At 38.8% G+C, this 25,549-nt stretch overlaps 1 protein-coding gene across 6 annotated transcripts in view; it reads right to left on the reverse strand.

The window, feature by feature from the left end:
- ODF2L (outer dense fiber of sperm tails 2 like) overlaps positions 1-25,549 on the reverse strand; it is a 50,174-nt gene that overhangs the window by 19,791 nt on the left and 4,834 nt on the right. For 3 of the 6 annotated variants that reach the window (XM_062191658.1, XM_062191656.1, XM_062191659.1), the window contains exons 2-10: positions 17,073-17,277; positions 14,497-14,617; positions 13,006-13,128; positions 10,725-10,787; positions 10,522-10,593; positions 9,544-9,660; positions 6,745-6,930; positions 4,587-4,696; positions 3,254-3,389 (exon numbers count right to left, since the gene is read on the reverse strand). In XM_062191658.1, the coding sequence (XP_062047642.1) occupies positions 3,254-3,389; positions 4,587-4,696; positions 6,745-6,930; positions 9,544-9,660; positions 10,522-10,593; positions 10,725-10,787; positions 13,006-13,128; positions 14,497-14,617; positions 17,073-17,230 (1,086 nt within the window). In that variant the 5' untranslated portion in view covers positions 17,231-17,277. Of the gene's footprint in view, positions 1-3,253; positions 3,390-4,586; positions 4,697-6,744; positions 6,931-9,543; positions 9,661-10,521; positions 10,594-10,724; positions 10,788-13,005; positions 13,129-14,496; positions 14,618-17,072; positions 17,278-25,549 lie in introns of those variants that run through there. The other 3 variants (XM_062191657.1, XM_062191660.1, XM_062191661.1) reach the window with 2 other exon arrangements.

Genomic DNA, 25,549 nt, shown 5'->3' on the forward strand with positions numbered 1-25,549 from the left:
TCGTGCTTTTTGCATCAACTGGTCTGGAGTCTCGATCTTTGGGCGTCCTCCCGAGCAAGTGGGCATCTCTGCAACTGAGAGGTCCAACAAAACAAAGCTGGAGGCATCACAATATCAGATTTCAAAACATACTTTTAAACATAGTTTTAATCAATACAGCCTGTTACTGGTACAAAAACAGACTTGTAGACCAACAGAACAGAATAGAAACTCCAGAAATCAATCCACACATTTACAACCAACCTCTTTGATAAAGGAGCTAAAACCAATCCCTGAAACAAGGACAATTTCTTCAACAATTGGTGCTAGGAAAATTGGATCTCCATGTGCAGAAGTGTGGTGGAAAGAGAAGGTGAGAAGGTCATGCCAAGATGGCCGCTGATGACAGAAACTGTTTGGCAACAGGCCGTGATTGGATGGCTTTGGAAACCACATGACAACAGAGCCTGACTGACAATAGGCCGTGATTGGATGGTTTCAGAAACCACACGAAAACAGAGACTGACTGACAACAGGTCATGATTGGATGGCTTCGGAAACCACATGACAACAGAGCCGGACTGACAACAGGCTGTGATTGGATGGTTTCAGAAACTGCCTGGCAACAGAGCCTGACTGGCAACAGGCTGTGATTGGTTAAGGCATAGACCGCCCCTTGACCGGATTGGCTGCCTTGGCTATATAAGCAGCTTTAGCAACTGAAATAAACGAGTCTGCAGGCTGCTTGCCTCGGGCCTGATTTCACCCGACTCCTGGGATCTGTGTGGTGACTCCACGCCTCCTGCCCCCACCACACTCCTTTCTCAGAAACGAATCCACTGCAACACAGAAGTATGAAACAAGAGCTTACACCTTATACCTTACACAAAAATCAACTCAAAATGGATCAAAGACCTAAATCTATGACCCAATATCCTCACATTACTAGAAAACATTGGAGAAACTCTGCAAAACATTGGCATAAGCAAAGAGTTCTTGGAAAAGACCCCAGAAGCACAATTAAAGCCAAAACAGACAAATGAGATTACATCAAGCTGAGCAGCTTTTGTACTGCAAAAGAAACACTCAGATAAGTGAAGAGGCAACCAACAGGAGAAAATATTTGCAAACAATGCAACTAATAAAGGGTTAACATCCAGAATCTATAAAGAGTTCAACATTATACCTTTCCCACAAAGACAGATCAGGAGTTGGAAAACACGTGGGCAACTGGGAAAATATGCCAAAATCTACAATGCAGAAAATTCTCTCCAGTACCCGGCATATTAAAGATAAAGAATATTTTTCACTTTGTGTTACGATGTGGAGGCAAACTGTTGAAATCTTTACTTAATATATACTAAACTGATCTTCTGTATATAAAGAGAATTGAAAATGAATCTTGATGTGAATGGAAGGGGAGAGGGAGCAGGAAAGGGGAGGGTTGCAGGTGGGAGAGAAGTTTGGGGGGGGGGGGGGCATTGTAATCCATAAGCTGTACTTTGGAAATTTATATTCATTAAATAAAAGTTTAAAAAAAATAAAGATAATAGAAAAAATGCTTAGATCAGATATAGGAGATTTGGATGTAGCTCTAATATCCTTTTAGGAAACAGTTTTTTTTTTTTTTTTTAAATTAACAAGTAAGAAACTTAAAGCTTTGAATGTCTTCATTTTGTTAAAATGATTTCTTTAGTGATGATATTTAAATTTTCTATGTTTTTGCTCATCAAAAATATTCACAGGAGTGCTATGGTATAATGGGTTAAATCACTGCTTGGGATGCCTGCCTCCCCTATCAGAGTGCATGGCATTAAATCACACCTCTGTTTCCAACCCAGCTTCCTGCTAATGTACCTGGGAGGCAGCAGATGATGGCTCAAGTGCTTAGACCCCTGTCACCCATGTAAGAAACTCAGATGGAGTCCTTAGTTACCTGTTTCAACTTGGCCCAGCACTGGCTATCGTACGTATTTGGGGAGTAAGTCAGCAGAAGGACGATCTATCTCTACCTCTCTCACTCTGCCTTTCAGGTAAATGATTTTTAAAACCTCATAAAAACAAATGCTGCAATTTTTATATAGTATTTACATAATTTTAAACAGCCAGTAATTATAATTTTTCCCAAACAGGGAAACAAGTACCTTTCTAACGCAAAAAAAAAAAAAAAAAAAAAAAAAAAAAAAGCTTAACTCTTAAAAAAAAAACTCTTTGCTTTTCTCTTTTAACATTAAAGATATTTTCCCTTAAGTACCACACTGATTACAATAAATACCAGAATAAATGTACATCTTTTAGCTAATTCTAAATGCAATGTTAAAATTCAACTGTTATAAACAAAGAAAATAATGTTAGCTGCTTAGGTTACAGGTTTCCCTAAAGTGCACTCTATGCTACTGATATTACAGCATTAATACACTATTATTCACTCTCTGCACACAAACTTTAATGCATGGTTCAAAAAGATGTTTTACTGTCTTCTACAAGGGAACTTCAAAAAGTTCTTGGAAAAATGGAATTAAAAGATAAGTTTATTTTGGTTGTAAAAATATTCTGAAATGTAAGCATAGCTTTTCTTAGTATGTATTCTCCATGGACTTCTTAAACATCCCTCAAATTTTCTGTCCTGCGAAGCAATGCTATGGAACTGAAAATGAGGCTATCAGCTTTGGTCAGGTCCCATCATGTTACATGTATCTCTAATTACCGAGAGCTCAAGTATCATCTTTCTCAAAAAGTATAAAATGCCTTCCCCATTTCTTCTCTGGTACACAGACAAACCAATCAACCCTTGGATTTGACTAAGTTGGAAAATTCTTTCTGGTTATAGTGCAGCCAAGAACATACTTTGTGGTTTCAAACAGACCAGGCCTGAGGTTATATCCTATCGTAACCATGACACCTACAAATAGTCTTATGCATTAAACTTAATGTAATTTTGGATGAGTCACTTAACTTCTAAAGTGGAAGAGTCAATAAATTTTCTAAAAGTTGAGGTATAGACAGTTATTTAACTCCAAAAACATTATTACTTACTGTTGGAAACAATTTAAACATGCATACAAATATGCATGTATACATGCATAAATACAGACAGATAACAGTAGTTTTACAAGTTACTTATTATATTGATACTGTAATATCTGGAGAAACAAAAAGGACAAAATAGTACAAGGGCACCATGTTAAAAATATTGTTTCTTCAAGGAACTTACACTAATCATTGTAAGTTGTCATCACAGAACACACACACAGACACATGCCCTTACTAGTACCTTTAACTTTGTATTCTCAAGATTCAGAGTTTCATTTTCATGCTCAATTGACTGAAGCTTTTTAAGAATTTCTTCATATGAATTTTTTCCGTGGGTTTCCATTTTCTTCAGGTCCTCCAAAAGATGAACTATTTGCCTTCATAAAATAAATAATAGATTTGATAAAAGCCACAGAAGTTTTCATTCAAGTAACACATGTTAAGTGTATTTCTGAAATCAGGTTGGTGGGGTTTACTGTTTAGACAAGCGACAAAGAAGAAGTTAACAGAACTCAGAACAACAGAAATAGGAAGAAGTAATCTATAGCATTACCAACAGAATAACTATGATTACAAACAAATACCTATTGATGATGCCAATGAAAAAAATACAATAATCTCTTTCTAGTCAATAAAATGTTCACCTGTCATCCACAGGTATGAATGTCTCTTTCATACATGTGAGCCTACACATGAAAACACACAAACACACACACACACATAATTTTAAGGATAAGGTTAAAGAAAAAGATCAAGTGAGTCAATGGCAACTAATCTTTAGAAAGATTATATATGCTATAGTTTTCAATGATAAAACTGAATATATAGAAAATGAAACACTTAAAAGCAAGTATTCAGGGTTCATGACTGTTAGCATCCCAGTTAGAAATTTTAAAACATAAGATATATGTATTTTTACTCATTGGTTTTCTCTGTGAATGCATTTAAGTCACCTTAATTAAGAGTACTGATTTTTAGAATTTTCAAAGAATTTATGTATTTTAATCTTTGTTTTATGAAGCTACTTTGAAGAGTTTATAGAAAATAGAATTAAAGGTAAGTTTATTTTGTTGCAAAAACAAATTTGAAATCCACGTATATGGGGGGGGGTCCTTCAGAAAGTTCATGATAATGCAATTATGAAAAAGTATGCATGAATTTTGAAAAATTTTTGCAGCAAAATAAAGTTGTCTTTTAGTTTCATTTTCCATGAGCTCTTTGAAGGTATCCTATATTCTTACACACTCTTGTTAAATAGAGAAACATCACTTCCATTGAAGACAAAGTTAGTATTAACACCTACTACAAATAATATGACACACACTCAAATACTAATCCACAAGTTTAAAGTTTCAAAATGTGAACACCAGCTCACTTTTCATGAGCAATCATTTTCATTGGTTTTTATAGTAGAGTAAGAAAAGTTTAGAGTTATAAATAGCAAAAATAAATCAAATAGGTAGCATGTCTACTCCATGTAATCCAGAATAACCAAAATACAAACCGCTTAAACAGCAAGGAACCAACAACATTTCTTTCTTACTAAACAGTAAAGATTCCAAATTCTTTCTTACGTTTTCATTGTTTCAATCTGAACTTCCAATTCTGTTTTTTCTATTGCAATTTTCTCATAATGACTTTTCCAGGCATTAGAAGCTGAAACTGTTTCAGACAATTTGGCTTCCTAAAAAATATATATTTATTTTGTAACTCAAAAATCTTGCTGTTTTGTTAGCACAGATACTTCATAAACAAGGAAATAGCATGAAATTCAACTAGAAAAGTCAGTATACAATGTTGAATATAGCAAAGTTCTAAAGTATACTTTTATAGAGTATCTATTTCACTAGTTTTTATATACACATAGTGGTAGTTCCAACTTAATATTTTAAAAGATGTTGATGCAACTATTTCAAAACAGTATTTCAGAGTTGATGAGGATAATTTCCTTTATATTTCTTGAGCTTTTCATTTTGCACACTATATACAGAAAATGTGAACGACCACACAAGTATCGGGGTGGGGGTTAAGATCCCTCTGTGGTATACACAGGGATGACTCCTGATTCCAAACTTCTTGACACTCAGTTCTGCAGCCTTACTAATCTTTGTTACAGGGGCTAGTGCTGGGGTGCACCAGGTAAAACTGCTGCCTGCGAAACCAGCATCCCATATGCCCACCAGTTTCGAGTCCCAGCTGCTTCCCTTCCAATCAAGCTCCCTGCTAAGCAGAGGATGGCCCAAGTGGTTGGGTCCCTGCACCCACATGGGAGACCAGGAAGAAGCTCCTGGCTTCTGGCTCCTGTCTTCGGATCAGGCCAGCTCAGGCAATCATGGTCATATGGGGAGTGAATCAGTGGATGGAAGATCTCTCTCTCTCTGTCTCTTCCGCTTTCTCTCTCTGTAATTCTGCCTTTCAAATAAATAAATAAATTTTTTAAAATAATAATATTATGAAAAAAATGTAAGATTAATTGAAGGCCTCTCTGAAGAAGTGTCAGCTGAAAAGAAACCTGGATAATTTAAATACAGGACCAGTGTGGTGAGCCAAGGAGGAGCACGGAAGCCAGATGCAGCAGCAAACAAACAAAACAACAAAAGGGGCTCCATAGCTTAGAGGAACAGGAAGGCCTGTGTGGCAAGAAGGCAGGCTAACCAGCACTCTACGACGACCCGAGAGAAGCAGCGTCAGTGTCCTAGCTTATAAAGAGAGAAACCGAGGCTTAGAGAAGTTACTTTCATAGCTGAAGTGACAAGTTGACAAAAGGGGGCTCTTTCTGTACTGTGCCTAGGGCACGGGTGGTGCTGTTTAAATAGGAAAACCTCAAGAAGTCAATGCTTCAGTTAGTCTTTAATATTTCTAGGCACTCAACCAGGTCTACAAACTCCCAGATTTTGCACCTAGTCTTTAACTCTTATAACTAAATATCAAAGCCTTAAAATGTTAACATTTGAGCTTCTAAAACATTGTTTTGTTTGCATGAGCTTTTGTAAAATCTGTTTTCATTCCTAGAAGACTCTAATGATTCTGTAAGCTTTAACATAAGTTCTTATAAGATGGGATACCAGAGCAACATTAAAAAGAATAAAAATTTTATTAATTGTTAGCTGAATAAATATAATAATTTGTCAATAACAACAAAGAACTAAGTCCAATTTTCAACTTTCAACCATACCCGAAGATATCTTTCACATGGTGTGTTTACGTCAGCATATGGTTTTAAATTCATTACAGACATTAAGTGAAGTGAATTACTGCTGAATAAAGTCATATGGCCTAATAACATAAATCAGCATTTCCCAAACTTACTCCTCAGAACCAGTTCCAAGAGTTGCTTTGTGGGTAAAAGAAGAGCTCTGTGGTTAAGTAAGGATGGGAAACTCTTAGTTCAATACCCTTCATTACACTGTGTTTTTGAAAGGTTTCTCAGGACTTTAAATATACTCATACGACAGTAACTTACCAAGGATGGATAGGATACTTAAGAATGGTTAGCCTTAGTTAGTTGGCACACTCAACATCTCCCTTAAGTAAAGTCCTCAAGGAAATGTTGACTTAATTCAACGTGTCAATTTAACATTTTATGTAATCCTTCAAAATAAAAGACTATAGCAAAGAGTTGAGTTTTTCTAATATCAATAAGACAAGAATAAAATTTTTGTATTAAGCATCATAACATTAACTACATAAACTACACGACATACATCTTTAGAAAAGAACAGGTGTACTCACCTGGTCTCTAATCTGGGAAGTAATGTTTTCAATATTTCCTGTAAAATGTTCAAGCCTTTGTTTATAAATTTTAGATGCCTTTTTTAGAGCTACAGCTTTTTGCTTACTTGCTTTTTTCATTGCTATCATCTCATGCTTACTGGTTCTCAACTGTAAGTTCCACTTGGCAATCTTGGTTTCTAAGCTCTGAAAAAATAACAATTAAATGATCTCAGAATTCTAATGTTTACATAACCATTATAAAAAACATGTATACAATCTCTTCAGATGTTATCAAAGTTATTAATCATAAGATTAATACAAAGCAAAACAGTGAAAGGTGATTTCACCAATACTTTTTCACAACCAGTTAAAGTAAGTACATTTAAAATATATAAGCCTACGTAAAATAATTGTCACCATTATTGAGGATACTAATATTGATGATTATGCTACAAATACTAACTTCCTTTAAAAATTCTGAGATTAACTAGAACGTTTTTGTTTAAATCTAGAATCTTACACATAGCATGAGTAAAAAGCAAGTTTAAAAAAACTGAGCTAGATAAGATCCAAATAGGTGTCAAAGCTCAAAAGAGCTGGTTTCTCCACAAACCTGTTCCTGCCCTTCAGGCTGCACGATAAAGGCCCAATGGAGATGCCATCCAATTCTATAAATCATGAAAGGTAGCCATGAGATAATCATAGACTCATTTACCCAATTTTACCTTACCAGAATCAGGAGGCATGCCCTGACTCCAGAGTGAGTTACATGGAGGACAGCAGAAGTGCTGCTTTACCCAGTGAGAACTAAGTCATTATTGCAAGACCAAACGTGGGTGTAGATAAAACAGTAACGATCAGATCTGCAAGACCAGTAAAAGTAAGAGGATGTTCGAGGTTAGGATTCTATCCCACAGTGTGAAGCTAATCGGCCAGACTCTGACATCTCTTGGCGACAGGATGACACAGCACGAGGCTCTGTGGATCATGACCTGATTTAGTGTGATAACTCTGATTTCCAATTATTTTAAGACTTTGCATTTAATGCAGCTAGGAAAGCAGTAGAAGATGCCCCAAGTGCTAAAGCCAGTGCCACCTACGTAGGAGACAGGGGATGGAATTCCTGCCTCTTGGTTTCAGCCTGACTCAGCCCCAGTTGTGGACAATTGGGGAGTGAATCAGCAGATGGAAGACCAATTTCTCTGTAACTCTGCCTGCCAAACAAATTAAAAAAAAAAAAAGACTCTGTATTTAAAACGCCTGAGTACTGAGAATCTAAGAATTTGATGACACTATCTGAATGCTTTTCCATTTTGAAAGTGGTATAATATTGGGAAAAAAACACAAAATCGTTATAGAATTTAGGTTTTAGTCTCTCACTCCCTGGACTGTCATTTTAATAAAAGAAATTTCAAAAGGAATCACAGGAAAAAATGTGGTTGTTCTACTTAGACCTATGGTCAACAAAAAAATATGGTTCTCAACTTACATAAAATTGAGATTACGAGGTACATTTTAAGATTTAGACTTGATTTTTTTAAACAGTGATCAGGTAAACAAACAGAGGAAGCAAAACATTCTTAAACGGACTTTGATCAAATCTGTAAGATCAGTAAACTAAAAGGATGCTTGAGGGCGGGCATCTATCCAGTGATGAATGAAACACTGTGATAAGAGGCTGACTGAAAACAGACAAGAGCAGCACACTAAGTCTGCATTAAGACAAAGGAAGCCTTGACCTCACAGGAAATATAGCTGTCATTCTCACAACTGCCACAGGGTGTCAGGATCACACCACAAATAGTTAACGAAACTTGAATGAAAAACCTTTTCAAGTATAAAGGTGAAGTGAACGTTTTTTTTCCCCAAGGTTCTAGACAAGATTTTGTCACTAAATTTATCAAATTCCACCCTAGAAACTATCAGGAAGCACACACACACTATCAAATTATTTTATAGTGGCTCATCACTTACCAAATGAAGGGACATATTGAAGGACCTCAAATTCTATTCTCAAAGTTACTGTGGCTCCAAAAGAATTACACCAAAAACTGCCCATAATTATACCACTGTAGAGCTGTATAACAAAGGGACTACTCAATTACCCAAGCATAAAGCTAGGTTAACTAGCTTTAACATTATCATGATTGATAACAACAACAACAAAATTTACATGTGTGGCCCAAAGATTTGGTCCCTGCCACTTGTGTAGGACACAGATGGGGTTCCAGGCTCCTAGCTTCTGCCTAGCTCAGCCCCAGCCACTGTGGCCACTTGGGGAGTGAACTAGTGGATGGAAGATTGATAATTCCCTCTCTCCATCTCCTCACCCCTGTCTCTCCTTCTCTCACTAAAACTCTGCCTTTCAAATAAATAAATCTTTTTTTAAACTATATGCATATATAGGAAAGTACTGTAATTTAAAAAACTTTATAATGAAAAACAATAATCTATGCAAAAATGTTAACAATGGTGTTGGTATTTTTAAGTGTTTACTTCCTCCTTTATATTTGACATATTCTATAAATTTTGACAATAAACACAATTATACAATCAGAAAGATTTTTTAATGTAATTTGATCATTGCAAATCCTTCCCAGATTGGTCCTAAATACAGAGAGCATTTTTATATTGGAATTTGTACCCAAATCTTTAGATGGGCCAGAAATTCTAAGATTTACATTAAATGTGTAGTTCCCATGGCAACATTTAAATTGCATTCTTTTAAAATCAACAAATTCAAGAATTAAGAACCAGTTTTCTATCTTTTCGTTAACTTTATCTCTGAAGCTTTAGAAGTGGATACGTATTTATGACCTTTATGTATTCTTTTAACTTGTCATTCTCTGCTTCCTTTTTATGAATTTGGAACTGCAGTCGTTCATGCACTAATTTTACTGATTGAGACAAACGGTTGGCTTTCAAAGTATTTGCCTGTAACAGAAAAAACAAAAAGGTTATTATCTGCTGTATCCCAACTCACAAAATCTTAAATCTTTTCCTGATTTAGACATCCGCTAAAAAGCTGATGAAAATCAAATACTGCCTTATCCAAACCGACCTCCCATTACGAATGTATTTCAGGTAGAGCTATAGGGAAGTTTTCTCCTTCCCTCCACTTTTATTTAACGGCAACTGGTTAATTATCTCCTCTTAAAAATTATTCCTATCCTCCTAAGCAAATTATAGGTATTCTACACTGCTCCTAGAAACAGCAAAATTCCTTCATTTAGCTCCTACTTGAAATAAAACATAAATTTATACAGTTCATAATTTGTTGTGATTTATGTCAAGTACCTTGACAGATAAACATTGTAAAACTTCCTTAAAAGTTTAAATTAAATGTTATATTTAGTACATAAAATTTGTAAAATATCCTATTAATCTAAAATTTTTAAAAATCTTTCTGTGCTGATTTCTGAGGACATGAGGCCAGTGTGGGAAGGAGAAAATATGATGAATTAGGTACAGGCTCCTGGCACAGCCGTTTAGGAAGCCACTTGGGACACCCACGTCCCAACGAGCCCACGCTCGTTTTTTGGCTCTGCTTCCAATTCCAGCTTCCTGCTGATGTGTATTCTGAGAAGTAGTAGGTGATGGCTCAAGCACTTTGGGAACCTGCCACCCATGTTTGAGAAATAGAATTCACATTCACCCTGGCCCAGCCCTAGCTGTTGTGGGCATTTGGGAAGTGAAACTGTGGATGGAAGACCCGTCCCCCTCCTCCCTCTGCCTTTCAAATAAGTAATTTTTAAAATATATGATGACTTAGTTCAAAACCAAAATTCTGCTTACCTTTTCATTCTGAAATAAGGAAGACAGCTCTTGGATATAGGTCTCCTTTTCAAGTATCTTCTTCTGAAGATTCTTCAGCAAATACAACGTGAGAGTTAGAAATGTTACAACTTGGACAATATTAACTAATTCTATAAAGCAGAGCAGCATACAAATAAGCAAGAAACACCAGAAAGAACGGACTAAAGTGTGGAAATACTTACAATGTTTTCATCTTCACTGTCAGATAGATTCTCTAAGAACATGCTGGAGAAAGAGTCTCCTGTCTGTGGAAAAAAAGGGTATTATAAATCAGTGATTACAAACTGTACTTCTCCACATTAAAAAGGAGAAAGTGGAGTAAGAGTCATTTCTGAAATTAACCTGGGCCACTAAAATACACAGCTCAGAGTCTTAAAGGCATGAACTGCCAAAAGGATTTTTGCATGGGTATTCTAAGTAATTGTTTTGTCTCCAATTTATGAAATTACTGAATATACTAAATTAATCTCAGCAGAATAATTCAAAAGATATAGACTAACAAAAATCACAAAAACTAGGGTACACAAAAGGAGCTTGACACAGTGCTGCTTACAGATAGGCAAAGAATGTAAACAACAGAAATTGTAGCAGTAAGAAATCTTAAAGATTGGCCGGCGCTGCGGCTCACTAGGCTAATCCTCAGCCTGCAGCGCCAGCACCCTGGGTTCTAGTCCCGGTTGCTCCTCTTCCAACCCAGCTCTCTGCTGTGGCCCAGGAGGGCAGTGGAGGATGGCCCAAGTGCTTGGGCCCTGCACCCGCATGGGAGACCAGGAGGAAGCACCTGGCTCCTGGCCATTTTGGGGGTGAACCAACGGAAGGAAGACCTTTTCTCTCTGTCTCTCTCTAACTCTGCCTGTCAAAAAAAAAAAAAAAAAAAGAAAGAAAGAAATCTTAAAGATTTAGAGCAAATTAGTAAGAGACTTCAGTGTAGCCATTTGCAATGGAAGAACACTCATTCACTTCTGAGGGGCGGACTCCTGCTTGAGAATGTGAGAAAGCTATAACATCCTTTCATCAGAAAGCACTTACTCACATATAATTATATAGCCCACAATTTCACAGGGCTCATGGACTCTGCAAGGCTCCAGAGAGCTCAGATTAAGATTCCTTCCTACTCAGAAAATATTTCATATAAAAAAAATTGATGATACAGTGTTTAGGACAAAAGTCAAGTTCCAAAGCAGTAAGAATAGAAGCATCCTGTCTTTCTAAAATAATACACATATCTATATACATATATAGAACAAAAGACTACAAGATATAAAAAACAAAATTAGTAGTGTTTAACACAGGTAAGCATCTTCAATGCAAAAATCTGAAAACTGAAATGCTCTAAAAACCAAAACTTTTTGAGCACCAACATGATGCCACAAGAGAAGAATCCCATACCTAACCTAATGCAATGAATTAGAAACAGCTGGTACACCAAAAATACATGTGTATAAAGTGTATATGAAACATAATTGAATTCTGTGTTTATTATACTGTCCCATCCCCAAAATATCTCATTTTGTATATGTAAATATACAAAAATATAAAATAGTTTTGTCTCCCTACATTTTGGATAAGGGATACTCAATCTTTATAAGTACACCAAGCAATTCCACTCTTACATATACGGCCAAGAGAAGTGAAAGCATAAATCTACACCACAGCTTTGAAAATTGAATGTTTACAGCAGAATCAGTCATCATAGCCAAAACCAGAAATGATGCCAAGGTCCAGCCACTGTAAATGGTAATGTAACAGTGGCACACCCACACCATGACTACACTCAGCAATGAAGAGCAGTCACGTTCTAACACAAGCTACAGTGTGGATGAGCCCTGAAAACATTACGCTAACTGAAGCAAGGCAGTCACAAACAACCATGTTATCACAGTGTCCTTGTATATAAAATATACAGAATAGGCAAATCCAGAGAAAGAGAGAGCAGACAGAGCAAATAAGGGTTGCCTAGGGCTCCTTGAGGGAGGTATAGGCGGGATGGTTTGTGTTCAGGGTCTGTTTGGAGTGGTGAAACTATTCTAAAACTTTGTGGTGATAGCTACACAACTCTTCAAATATATTAAAAACCACTGAATTGTATACTTTAAATGGGAGAACTGAATTGTATCTCAATAAGACCATTGAAATATGTATATATAAAGAAAATGTACATAGGAGTAACATTTAAGAGTATTTTATTATAATTGGCTAAATGGAGGATAACAAGTAATGAGTTTTTGATACAGAAAATAATTTTTATAAAAACATGCTTTTTATGTTTTTATATTGTATTTTATATTTTATATTTGTTTCATATAGAACTATTTATGTAACATTAAAAGTAGTAATGACTGTCTTTTTAAACAAAAATCCAAAGAATTGTTAGCATTTCAAATATCAATATTTTAATGTTTATAGTTTGAAAACTAATATACCCCTTAAATGAGAAATATCACTATTAAATGAGTGCCTTACTTGTTTGTAGTCTATGTTTCTAAGATGGTCTAAAGCTATGTTCGCAGGTTTGAAAGTGTCTAATTCTTTGGTTAATATTTCCTTCTGTTTAGCAATCTTCAAATTAGATGCAGAAAGATGAGCCTGCCAAAATACAAGAACCACACACACATTTTAATACACAGCATTAAGTCATACAATCTAAAATATGGTATTATTAAAAATATATTTCTCTAGTAACAAAATAATTCTCTTACATGAAGTAATAGGAAATTCTGCCAAGTTTACTAATAGCAATGGGAACTCTTACAATAGCATATTAAATTAAAATGAAATCAAAATAAGGGTTTGGGGCTGGTGCTGTGGTATAGCAGGTTAAGCTGCCGCCCGCAGTGCCAGAATCCCATGTAGGCTCCAATTCGAGATCCAGCTGCTCCACTTCCGATCCAGCTCTCTGCTATGGCCTGGGAAAGCAGTGGAAGATGGCTCAGGCTCTTGGGGCCCTGCATCCATGTGGGGGACCCAGAGGAAACTCCTGGCTCCTGGCTTTGGATCAGTGCAGCTCCAGCTGTTGCAGCCAATTGGGGAGTGAACCAGCAGATGGAAGACCTCTCTCTCTCTGCCTTTCTTCACTCTGTGTAACTCTGACTTTCAAATAAATAAATAAATCTTTAAAAATAAGAAAAAAATAAGGGCTTAAACTCTGAAAGTATCTCAGATATTTACTCAATAAAAAGCTAGAGGATACCATCTAGTTTTTGTTCCTAACTCAAATTTTAGTAAGCTGAAATTTTATTTTTTAAAGAATGGAGATTTTATAATTTTCATTTATTTATTTAATTATTTTCATTTATTTGAAAGACAGAAGGACTAAAAGAGAAAGGCAGAGACAGGACTAACTCTTACTTCCACTGGTTTACTCCCAAAATGCTCACAACAGCCAGGCATAAACCAAGCTGAAGCAAGGAGCAGGGAACTCAATCCAGGTCTCCCATACAAGTAGCAAGGCCTCAAGTACTTGAGTCATCATCTGCTGCCTCACAGGGTACACATTAGCTGGAATGCAAGGGAGCCAGGACCAGAATCCGGGCATTCCAATATGGGATGCAGGCCATATAGGTGGCACGTCAACTGTCAAACACCTGCCCATGAAATTCTTAAAAGCGGTTTTCTATTCCAAATAACACTAAAAATAGATATACTTCATCCTTCAGACTTAAGTTTTACATTCACAACTGAGAAAAATTGACTTTCCAGTTCAAGTGTTAGCTAAGTCAAGCACCAAATACAGTGTCCAGCTTATAAGCATCTTATCAGGTATGTGCCTGGTACTGTCTTTTAGGAAAAGAATTACAGTTAATGACACAGGAATAAAGAACACTGTAACCCCCCATTTTTGGTATCAAATATCCATATGTAGATACCTAGTTAAGATATGAAATATCAATTAATGCACTCTAAGTACTATATTAGCTTTTCATCTTATCAGATGTTTACGAGTCAAATACTCACATTTTCAAAACTAATCTCTTCAATGGTGTCTTTAAGTAATTCTACAGAAGAAGCTGCCAGTTCAGCTTCTGTAAGTGTTGCTTTCAATTCAGCCTTTTCATTGAGGTTATCCTGCTTTGGGCTAGTTACAAACACACAAATAAAATTAAGTTAAACCTGTCACATAAACGTTCAATGTAAATATACCATAGCCTGATTAAATAGTACTGTTCTGTAAAATTTCTGCAAAATGCAGTTGTAAATTGTCACTGAAAATACATGTTTTCCCCATATTTGCTTATTTTTTCTATTCTATTCTCAGAAAAATTATTTTTTAAATGTTAAAGATATGTAAAACACAAAGACCAATAAAAGTAATGTTTAACTATTCTATGTTTGATAATCGATATTCCCTTTCTGGTTTATAAGAGAATTTGTGTGCAAGGGACTTCAAAGAGACTGGAAAGGGGGAATTAAAAAATAATGTGGAGGGGGGCGCTGTGGCACAAGGGGTTAAGCAGCTACTTAGGACGACCACGTTCCATACAGAAGCATCAGCTGGAATCCTGCCTGTTCTGCTTCTGATCCAAGTCCCTGTTAATGCACTGAGAGGCAGCAGATGATGGCCTGTGTACTTGAGTTCCTGTCCCCAATGTGGGAGACCCAGATGGAGTTCCAGACTCCTAGCTTTGGTCTAGCCAGGGGTTTTGTGGGCAACTAGGGTATTAACCAGCAGATGGATGGTTCTCTCTCTCTCTCTTCCTCTCCTCCTAAGTAGATAAAAATAAACTTTTTTTTAATATGACGTGAATTTTCCATGAACTTTTTTGAAGCTGCTTATATATGTCTCCTTTATCTTCTTCTCCCTTATTCCAAATGCAAAAAAAAAAAAAAAAAAATTATCTTTCTAGATTCCCAACTCTTTTCTTGAAACTTACTGTTCTGCACAAAAACTTCCTCCAGAAGAATTAATAAGCTACAAAAACAGACTACAAAAAGACGAAAGTTCTTTGGAGACAGAAAATCTTCACTTTTGGCTTTAGGATATCACCATTCAAAATAAAACTAATGATCTCTGCTTTACCTAAATACTACGTGTATTAATAATGTAAGATTTTTTTTTTTTTCAGTCACGTTGTACAACCTGAAAGCAGGATGCGTCTTACCAACCTCATCAGCCAAGTGGCAGTCCTGCCCTGCCTGTGTGTTCACACTCAAAACTGATAGAATGGGTTCCCGAGCTTTGACTAGCCCACAGAAAGGGCTGCACTACTTTTCTAACCCCTTGGGTGGCAGAGACCAAAGCAGAAAGTGACATTCCAGAAGCAGGCTTGCTGTATTTTGTAACTAAGAGCTCAGCATCCAAAAATTTTTATTCATTTAAAGATGCTTCAAAGAAACACCGTTAACACCAGGACTCTTAATAATGACAACTTTGAGTCAAAAAGTGTCTTAAAAGAGGTGGACTTTAAGTATAAAGACAGAATACCTTAATGAATGTATTTCACTTACATTTTGCTTTCATGTAATTACGAGTTTTTTGGTTAAACATCTATATATAACCAAGTTTGAAAGAGCTTTTTCAATACTTATAAATACAATTCCAAGTGATAGGGAAGCACTATGTCTTTCTTTTTATTTATTGTTTGAAAGGCAGAGCTAGACAGAGGAAGAGGGAGAGGGCGACAGAGAAAGAGATCGATCTTCCATCTGCTGGTTCACTCACATGGCTGCAACGGCCAGAGCTGGGCCAGGCAGAAGCTGGCACTCATGCTCCTATGGGATGCTTGTGTTGCCAGGCAGCACTTTCACCTGCTACACAACAGCATCGGTCCCTGTGTCTTTCTTTAATTGGCGGCATTTTCTTTCTTTTCAGAACATGATACAATGGCACATTAAAGGCACCTGTCCTAGAGGATTTGTCAAAAAAGTGGATTGTGCCCTTGAGCACTACTGGATCCAAATAACGGACCTAAGAAGATTCTGGCTATAAATGAACCTGTCCCTTACTAAAAACCATGGGCAAAGTCAGGAATGGTTATATTTGACAAAATCTAATCTTCAAATGTAAGAAGTTAAACCAGAAGTGGACTACAGTGATGATAATGGGATTTTAAGACTGTCACTGGGGGAGGTGAGGGTGGCAGCAATAATTCATATAAATAATAAATGTCTTCCTCATTCTATATAAGTAAAATATGATAAGCATTTGTTATTTGAGTACATCAACACCAGGTGGTTTCAGAAATTCATGGACAAATGGAATTAAAAGGTAACATACATTCTCTGTGAAATTTTTGAAGCTCCCTTATATATTAAATGACAGTAAATTAGTGCTCAACTATGTTTCTAATACTTTCTAATATTTATATTTTCATCTGCCTTAGTCAAAAAGCTTTATAAATTCTTAATAGGTAAGTTTTCAATTTTAATTGCTTTCATTAATATTCAAAAAAAACTTGCTGGATTATGCTGAGTAAATTTGTGATAAGACTAAATAAATATATTTTAATGAATGAATTCTAGATCTAAAGAATATATCCTTGAGAAAACACTAGATTTGGTTCAAATAATTTACTTTATGGACAAAATAATACCCTGAAATCAGAGAATTCAATTTCCCCTGATATTGAGGTGAGTACCAGATGAGATGGCTTTCACTGGCAGACGGTGGTAAACATTCACTCTCTGATCTATTTTTGAGAGAGTCTGAGAATTCTTCTGAATGATTTCCATCATTTGTAGACTTCTCCATCAATTCAGCAAGCAGAATTATAGATGGCTTCCACAACTCCACGTAAGCTGAAAGTTGGAAATATTTTAGTTACTGAAATCATTTTGGTAAAGATTTTTTTTTCTGTCATTACTCTATGATAAATGATAAAGATCCTGTCAATAAGAGAATAACATTTCAAAGACAACTTACGACAAGTATTGTTATAGTAAATAAAATAGTATCAAAATTACACAGCACAACCATTCAACAATTGCCATTTGTCATACATTGCTCCCCAAAAGCACACTGTTTTCTACATTATTACAGGGTACAGAAATCTTTCCTAGTCTATTTCTTCAAGTATTGCAATATTAATTCAGTGGGACAAGAAGAATATAAACATTGTAGGGTGACTGTTGTCATCAGTTCTTTTAAGCCCAGCCGGTAAGACATAAATTTTACCTACACCTGGAACAGTAGAAATGCAACATACTTTTGAAAGTAAAGCAGATAGGGTATTCTTCCAAAAATAGACCTCAGGCTAGGATATTCTTCAGTGACAATGAAAATAGACTGATGACATTATTTCCAAATGTTATTAAAACATTCTAATTCTTGTCGCTCAAACTTGGAGATGTTGTTTTGGAAATGTGAAAATTGACAAATGTCTTCAAAAGTGCTTCATTGTAAGCAATGAGTTAAGAGGTTAGCAACCATCAACTCTGATAACACAGCAGTGTCCTCCTGACTTCATTTTATGTTTACACAAAGTCAACAATCTTATTTAAGATTTTTTTTCAGATACTTACCCCTTTATGATTGAGTCTTATATTTCTGTATTACAAAATAAATTTTGTCCAAGAACACTGAATCCTTTAGGTATTAAATTACAGGTTGAAAATTATTTACAAACTTGAATTCACAATTAAGAAAACTTCCAAAGTATCTACTAAAATTGTATTTATTTCTGTCTGAAAATTCAAGTCAATGAAATGTATCCTTACATTTTTTTAAATACTGTAGAGGAAATACAGCCACAACCAGAGACAAAGAAAAAAAAAGCAGACCGCCCCCTCCAACACTAACCATGAAAAGTGGCTGCTTGCAATTAACTAGTGAAACAGCTGCGCACTGGGATCTTGTCTAGGGAGGGAAGATGTCCTAAGTTCTGCTTCTGTAACTGCAGACATAAATCTATCCTAAGAAATCTGCCCTTGGTATCTCTTTTACAAACATACCGGACCCAACGATCATTGGAAGTGTGGTCCTAAGTCACGCAGGCTGCAATGTAAGCCCACCAATGCTGTAACAGTTAAGGTATGATGCTGATGAACCTATAAATACTGTAAGAAACTTGGGATTGTTGCTCAGTTCTCAGCTGAGCCCACTCGCGTTAATAAACTGCTTGGATCCTCCACTCTCTCTGGTGCCTGTTTGAACGAAGGGAGTTTTCCCACCCCAGGTTTCTATAACAATACCAGCCATTGAGGCCCCAAGAAACTGCGAAAACAACATATAGCACAGCCGCTGAGACTCAAACTGGCACGCACATGGGATGTTGGTAATGCAGGCTGTAGCTTAACCCTCTGAGCCACAACGCTTTCCCCAAGAAGAACAAGCTCTTGATGAGTGACTGCAATCAAGAGAACCACCAGATACTAATGTATTCGGTTGCAATAGCTACCCCTCAGAAAGGAGCTGGGATTTATCTTGGTGGTTTTTTTATTTTATTTTTTTATTTTTTATTTTTTTTTTTGACAGGCAGAGTGGACAGTGAGAGAGAGAGACAGAGAGAAAGGTCTTCCTTTTGCCGTTGGTTCACCCTCCAATGGCCGCCGCGGCCGGCGCGCTGCGACCTGCGCACCGCGCTGATCCGATGGCAGGAGCCAGGTGCTTATCCTGGTCTCCCATGGGGTGCAGGGCCCAAGTACTTGGGCATCCTCCACTGTACTCCCTGGCCACAGCAGAGAGCTGGCCTGGAAGAGGGGCAACCGGGACAGAATCCGGCTCCCCAACCGGGACTAGAACCTGGTGTGCCCGTGCCGCTAGGCAGAGGATTAGCCTATTGAGCCACAGCGCCGGCCAATTTATCTTGTTTAAATATGTGTCTCTCCATAGACTGAAGCCTCAAGGAAGAGTGTCTTACATTTGAATCCACAGCATCTACAAGCCTTGTAAAAGGGAAGCAATAGTGATTGACAGGACACAGGTTTAGAGTCCCTCAATATGTCTTGTTTCTGACTTATTCATCTTTTCAGGAATTGTTCAAAGAAAAGTGTTTCTAGGGGCCCGCACCGTGGCTCACTTGGTTAATCCTCCACCTGCGGCACCGGCATCCCATATAGGCACCGGGTTCTAGTCCTGGTTGCTCCTCTTCCACTCCAGCTCTCTGCTGTGGCCCAGGAGGGCAGTGGAGGATGGCCCAGGTGCATGGGCCCCTGCACCCGCACGGGAGACCAGGAGGAGGCACCTGGCTCCTGGCTTCAGATCGGCACAGTGCCAGCTATAGTGGCCATTTGGGGGGCCAGCCAATGGAGGGAGGACCTTTCTCTCTGTCTCTCTCTCTCCCACTGTCTATAACTCTACCTGTCAAATAAAAAAAATAAATAAATAAAAAATTTTAAAAGTGGTTTCTAAATTTGGAGTAAAAGTTTTAAAAACACTAAAAGAGGATAAAGATCCTCAATTTGTAGCAGTGTTGTGGTACAATTGGTTAAGTTTGCCACCTGGGATGCTGACATCCCATATGGTTGGAGCCCTGGCTGCTCCACTTACGATCCAGCTCCCTGCTAATGCACCTAGAAAAGCAACAGAGGTTGGCCCAAGTACTTTGGCCCCTGCCACCCACTGAGGGAGACCCTGATGGATTTCCAGGCTCCAGGTTTCAGCCTGGACCAGCTCCTTGGCTTTGGTCTGGCCCAGCCTTGGCCATTAAGGCCATGTGGGACATGAACCAGTGGATGGAAGATCTCTTTCTCTCTCTCTCCCTTCCTCTCTGTCTCTCCCTCTATCTCTGTAACTCTGCCTTTCAAACAAGTAAGATAAATATATTTTTTTAAAAAACAACAGAAAGAAACAAGAAAATATAAGAGGATTCAGTGTGGCATATTTCAAATGATTTCTTGGCTTTGTGGGCCATTGGCAGCTATACATATAATTTCCCTTTTATCTTAAAATAAAATTGTAAAAGAAAATTTTTCTGCTTCATCACCTATAACGTGGTAACTGTGTCTTATCATAAGAGGTAAATAAAACACATAGTAAAAATGGAGAGTTTAAAGTGACCTTTAGCACAAATTTCTAACGTTATTCTTACTGATTTCTCAAAACAAACCAGAGAACCACATAAGTTTCAGATATTTCCATGAAAACTATCAACAATAATATTCTCCAGGAGAAATATTATTCAGCAATTTGAAAGTATCCCACTGTTTTTGTGTTATGATAATACAGTAACTTAAAATAGCTATGTAGTCTACAAAAATGTAATGATTTTCTATACCATAAAAAAGTCTGACCTTTACAGGACACACTATCATTTTATTGGACAAAATGTATTCTTGTGTGGAAAAGCAGACGTTGCACAAAATGTTTTCAATGACATGGAACATATTGCCAATTGACACATGCATTGTACTTGCTAGTGGTGAAATAAAGACAGACTTTGTACACAGATTTAATGATCTAATCAAATGATTTGCCAGTTTAGCCAGTGTTGTGGCACAGCAAGTTAAGCAGGTTAAGCCACCACCTGTACAGTGGGATGCATAAACTGAGGCAGGACACCAAGGCTTTTAGCAGGAAGCAGTGATTATTCATGCCGGCATTGGCTCAGCAAATTCACATCCAAAGGCTGAGCTCCAAATGCAGCAGGGCGTTGCCTTACATACCTTTTGTCAACTTGCTTTTACATTTCAGCCTCTTTGTCCCCCTTATATAGTAACATACATTCTAATGCTACAGGGTTGAGATAGGGTTGCACAGGCATACACAGTTACTGGTAATGCCACAGCACCTCTTCTTTGTTCTGGGAAGGTTCCTACCACATTCTCCACTTTGAAGCTTGCACCCTCTCCGTGTCCAACAGCATCATCCTGGTTTAAAGGTTTATACATCCATAACATCCAGACATGTGCAGCTGTTTTTGTTTCTAACCAGGCCTTGATGAGGCTGGAGACAGATCTTACAACCAGGGGCACCAGGCAAGGTAGAATCAGGCAGGCCCCCAAAATTAAAACTACAACCCTTTTGAGGGTCTTGAATCCCCAAAAAGTTGAACATTATCCCCCAAAGAGTTTCCCAGGGTTCCAGCCTTTCCAGGTCTGGACTGGGACATTTGCAATCTTTGTCATTTGATCCGTGATTTCCTCTATGACCTTGTCCTCATCATCTATCTGCAGGTAGCGGTTGTTCAAGGTTTAATTTTCTCCAAATTCCTCCCTCAGAGGCAGGCAAGTAGTCTAAAGCATTGCACATTTTAGTATGTTGTTTGGCCAATACAATGAGAGATCTTGCAGTCTCATTAGTTATAATTTCTTTAAAAAAAAAACAAACGATTTTTATTTATTTGAAAAACAGAGTTGCAGAGTGAGGCAGAGACAGAGAGAGAGGTCTTCTATCCACTGGTTCACTTCCCAAATGGCACAGTGGCCGGAGCTGAGCCAATCCAAAGCCAGGAGCCAGGAGCTTCTTCTGAGTCTCCCATGGGGGTGCAGGGGCCCAAGGACTTGAGCCATCCTCCACTGCCTTCCCAGGCATGTTAGCAGGGAGCTGGATCAGAAGTGGAACAGCCAGGACTTGAACCAGCACACATATGGGATGCTGGCACTGCAGGCCAGAACTTTAACCTGCTGAGCATTAGTTATAATTTCAACAATAGCTTGTATCCTGATGATATGGGTGTAAATAGGAGTATGGTATCTGTAGGACCCATCCTCTGCCCAAGTGGCAGGTCCCTAATAGTGGATTATTCACTCAAGGGGTCATAGGTCATCTTTCCAGTCACCAATTAGCTCCCTGGTCCCCTCAGTGCTCATATACAGGGATTCTCAAATGTTCTCCTTTAGCTGGTGGGAATAGAGAGACAGATGGTCTCTAGCACACAAGATCCAGACCAGAACTGGGGTAGTTTAGTATAGGCAGCCTTTCCACATATCCAGTAGAGTCCCCCTGGGGCCTGCCACTCAATGTTTGTGGTGAGGTTGTCTAGGCCTGTTTAGGTCAGAGAAATTGGACAAGGGGTAGAGATTTGGTTTTGTGTGGTTTGGAGATGCCCAGCACTGGGCTTTCTGGGCAGTTGTATTATAGGATTTTTGGCCCAGGCATGTCAGTTTTCTGAGTGTTTAACTGTCCTCCTCTTCAGGAAAGGCAGTATTTTCCAGTAATTGAGGTTTTGAGAAGTCAAATGCCGGCAGTTGAGTGGGGAGACTTTGTTTCATTGTAGAGCTCACCAGGGTCTAGTTCCTTAGAATCCCAAGCCACTGACCCCCCATATTGGTCCCCCCAGTTATAGCAGGAAGACATTTAGAGATTGAGCTACAGTTTCTGCCAAGGCCAGGAACAGGTTTTTTGTTGTGGCAGAGTTTGGGGGAGGGGGGTTATTTTTCACTTCCTTATAAAAGGAATGAAAGACCTCATGAGATGAAGCCTGGTGTGGGACTGTAACCCTCTTGAAATGTAATGCGGTTCCAGGGTCTGTGCCTCATCCATAGATACACACACCAATCTGATGGCCAGTTTTGCATCTAGAGTCCTCGAGGTTAAGGATGGTGAAGTTAACAGGATTACAAGCTCCCGACTGACATTTGATGTGGCAACACCCTTTTGGAGGAGGACTGTTTGGTCTGTACCCTGCCAAGTGGCCTAAGAAGGACAGTAAGGCCAGCTATCAGCATAGCAACTAGAGCTGGTCCAAGGCTGATCACACATGTATTTATCATTGAACCTGTATTCTTGTTCCCAAAATAGAATTCCACACTTGATGACATGTGAGGGGTTACACCCATGGCCATGCACACATCAAAAAGGACTGATAACTGGCTGTTTTGGATTAGTGATCCAGGTTCAGTTAATTATTTGACCTGTACTGTCAAGGTTCCAGGCCTCCAACCACTCCTCATTTATGGAGTACTATGAGCTGAAACAAATGCACTGATCCCCTTGTTTGCAGATAGAACAGATGGTCCTATTATGTCTGCAGGTCCCTGAGACTGTTCCATGGCAAGAGAAAGGGACATGAAAAAGCAGGGTAATGATGACACCCTGGCCTGATAGTTATGCGAATACATGAGTCACAGGATAGGGGTCCAGAGTCTGTTGGGTACCTAGATAAGACCATAGTTACAGTCACAAAAGCTAAGAATAGACTATCCATCTTGTAGGTCGTGGGGCTGTCGATTCCTCAAGTTTCCACTGTGTATAGACTGGTCAGTTTCCAGAGTGACCAAAGCAGGGCTACTGTCCTCAGGAGTCAGATTGTGGGAAGTTCAGGTGCTAGCAGAGGATACAGTGGTGCACATGGCAAGGGAGACCTCTTCTGGCTTCTCAGATAAAATGGACTTCTTAGGTTCTGCTCGGTATTTTGAAGGGACTGTAATCCGGGCCATCATGATTTTACAGTTCTCCTCCTGACAAGATTTTAGCCAGGTGGCCAAGAAAGGACTATGTCTTGTAGGCAATCAATGCAGGGAAATTGGTCAGGGTGACCACAGTCCCCCACGATGACTTGAGACATTTTGCTAACAAGTTCTTTAGTGACTCCTCGGAAGGTCAACCCACCCTGAGAGAAGGCCAATCTGTTTCACTGAAGGTCCACAGTTTGCCAGGAGACAGTCTAACACCATGGTTTCCTGGATATCCCTTTTGGAAATTTTTTATCATGCACTCTAGGGAGTAGGTTTACTCTGTTGATCACCCACTTCCTCCCTCTAAAAGATAACAATCACACATGAAGAAGGAAGGGGTGAGAAACCGTTTCAACCTTTTCTGGCCATTCTCTTCATAGAGACATTTCAGGCACCTCTTTGCTTTGGCAGGTCAGTATAAAAGCCTGACTTGTGCCAGGTTTGTAGACCTAGTAGATAGCCTGGGGCTGCCCTAAGCCATATGGGGATAGCCACAGACCCATGGATCGAGAGCCCATACTCACTCAACTTTCATTAAATCAGAACTTGGCCTCAGCTAATCTTATTCAGTCACCACTCACTCACACTCAAATGATATTTTGAACCCATGGCCCAGTGCCTTAGAAAATTTGTCTGACACTACTCGGGCAATTTTAGGTGATCAGGCTCCCCTTCTGCCTGTTGGGAGGAGGCGCACCAAAACGAACCTGGGCCTTCACTGGCCCGATGGATAGCACTGTCTTAGCTGGTTCCTGTACCTCACCAGGCTCCTTGGTGCTCTCAGGGGCCCTACCCCCAGCACACATGAAAGGTTGGTCTCCTGCAGATCAGTCTGCTGGCACTGGGTGAGATCACCTCTCCCAGTGTCCTGGGGGCCATACACCAGCAACAAGGGAGGTGAAAACATCATCTCCAAACCTCAGACAAGCTCCTAGAAATGTAGTGGGATCCCTAAACAGAGAGGCAGGACACCAAGGCTTTTAGCAGGAAGCAGTGTTTATTGGTGTTGCCACTGGCTCAGTGGATTCACATCCAAAGGCTGAACCTGAAACGCAGCACAACATTGCCTTACATACTTTTGGTCAGCTCCCTTTTACATTTCCCTTTGTCCCCCTTAAATGGTAGCATACATTCTAATTGGGTGCTCTAATGCTACAGGGTTGAGACGGGGTTGTCCAGAAGCAGTCAATTACAGGTAATGCCACATCACCTCTTCTGTGTTCTAGGAGGGACCTACCGCACCTACAACACCAGCATCCCATATGCATGTCTGTTCAAGTCCTGGCAGCTCCACTTCTGATCTAGCTCCTTGCTAATGGCCTGGGAAAGAAGCAGAAGCTGGCCCAAGCACTTGGGCCCCTGCCATCCATGGGAGAGACCCAAAGGAAGTTCCTGGTTCCTGGCTTCAGCCCGGCCTAGTCCTGGTTATTGTTTCTCTCCCTCTCTCTCTGTAACTCTTTCAAATAAATAAATAAATGTTAAAAAGAAAAAAGATTTGACATTTTTAAATGTTTCAAATAGTTGGGGACAGCACTGTGGCACAATGGGTTAAGCCTCCGCCTCCAGTGTTGGCATCCCATGTGGGCGCCAGTTCATCTCCCAGCTGCTCCTCTTCCATTCCAGCTCTCTGCTGATGGCCTACGAAAGCAGTAGAAGATGGTCCAAGTGTTTGGGCCATTGCACCCACATGAGAGACCCAGAAGTAGCTCCTGGCTCCCGGTTTCAAATCTGCTGA

This window comes from Lepus europaeus, chromosome 5, assembly GCF_033115175.1.
Source record: "Lepus europaeus isolate LE1 chromosome 5, mLepTim1.pri, whole genome shotgun sequence".
Classification (NCBI taxonomy): Eukaryota; Metazoa; Chordata; class Mammalia; order Lagomorpha; family Leporidae; genus Lepus; species Lepus europaeus.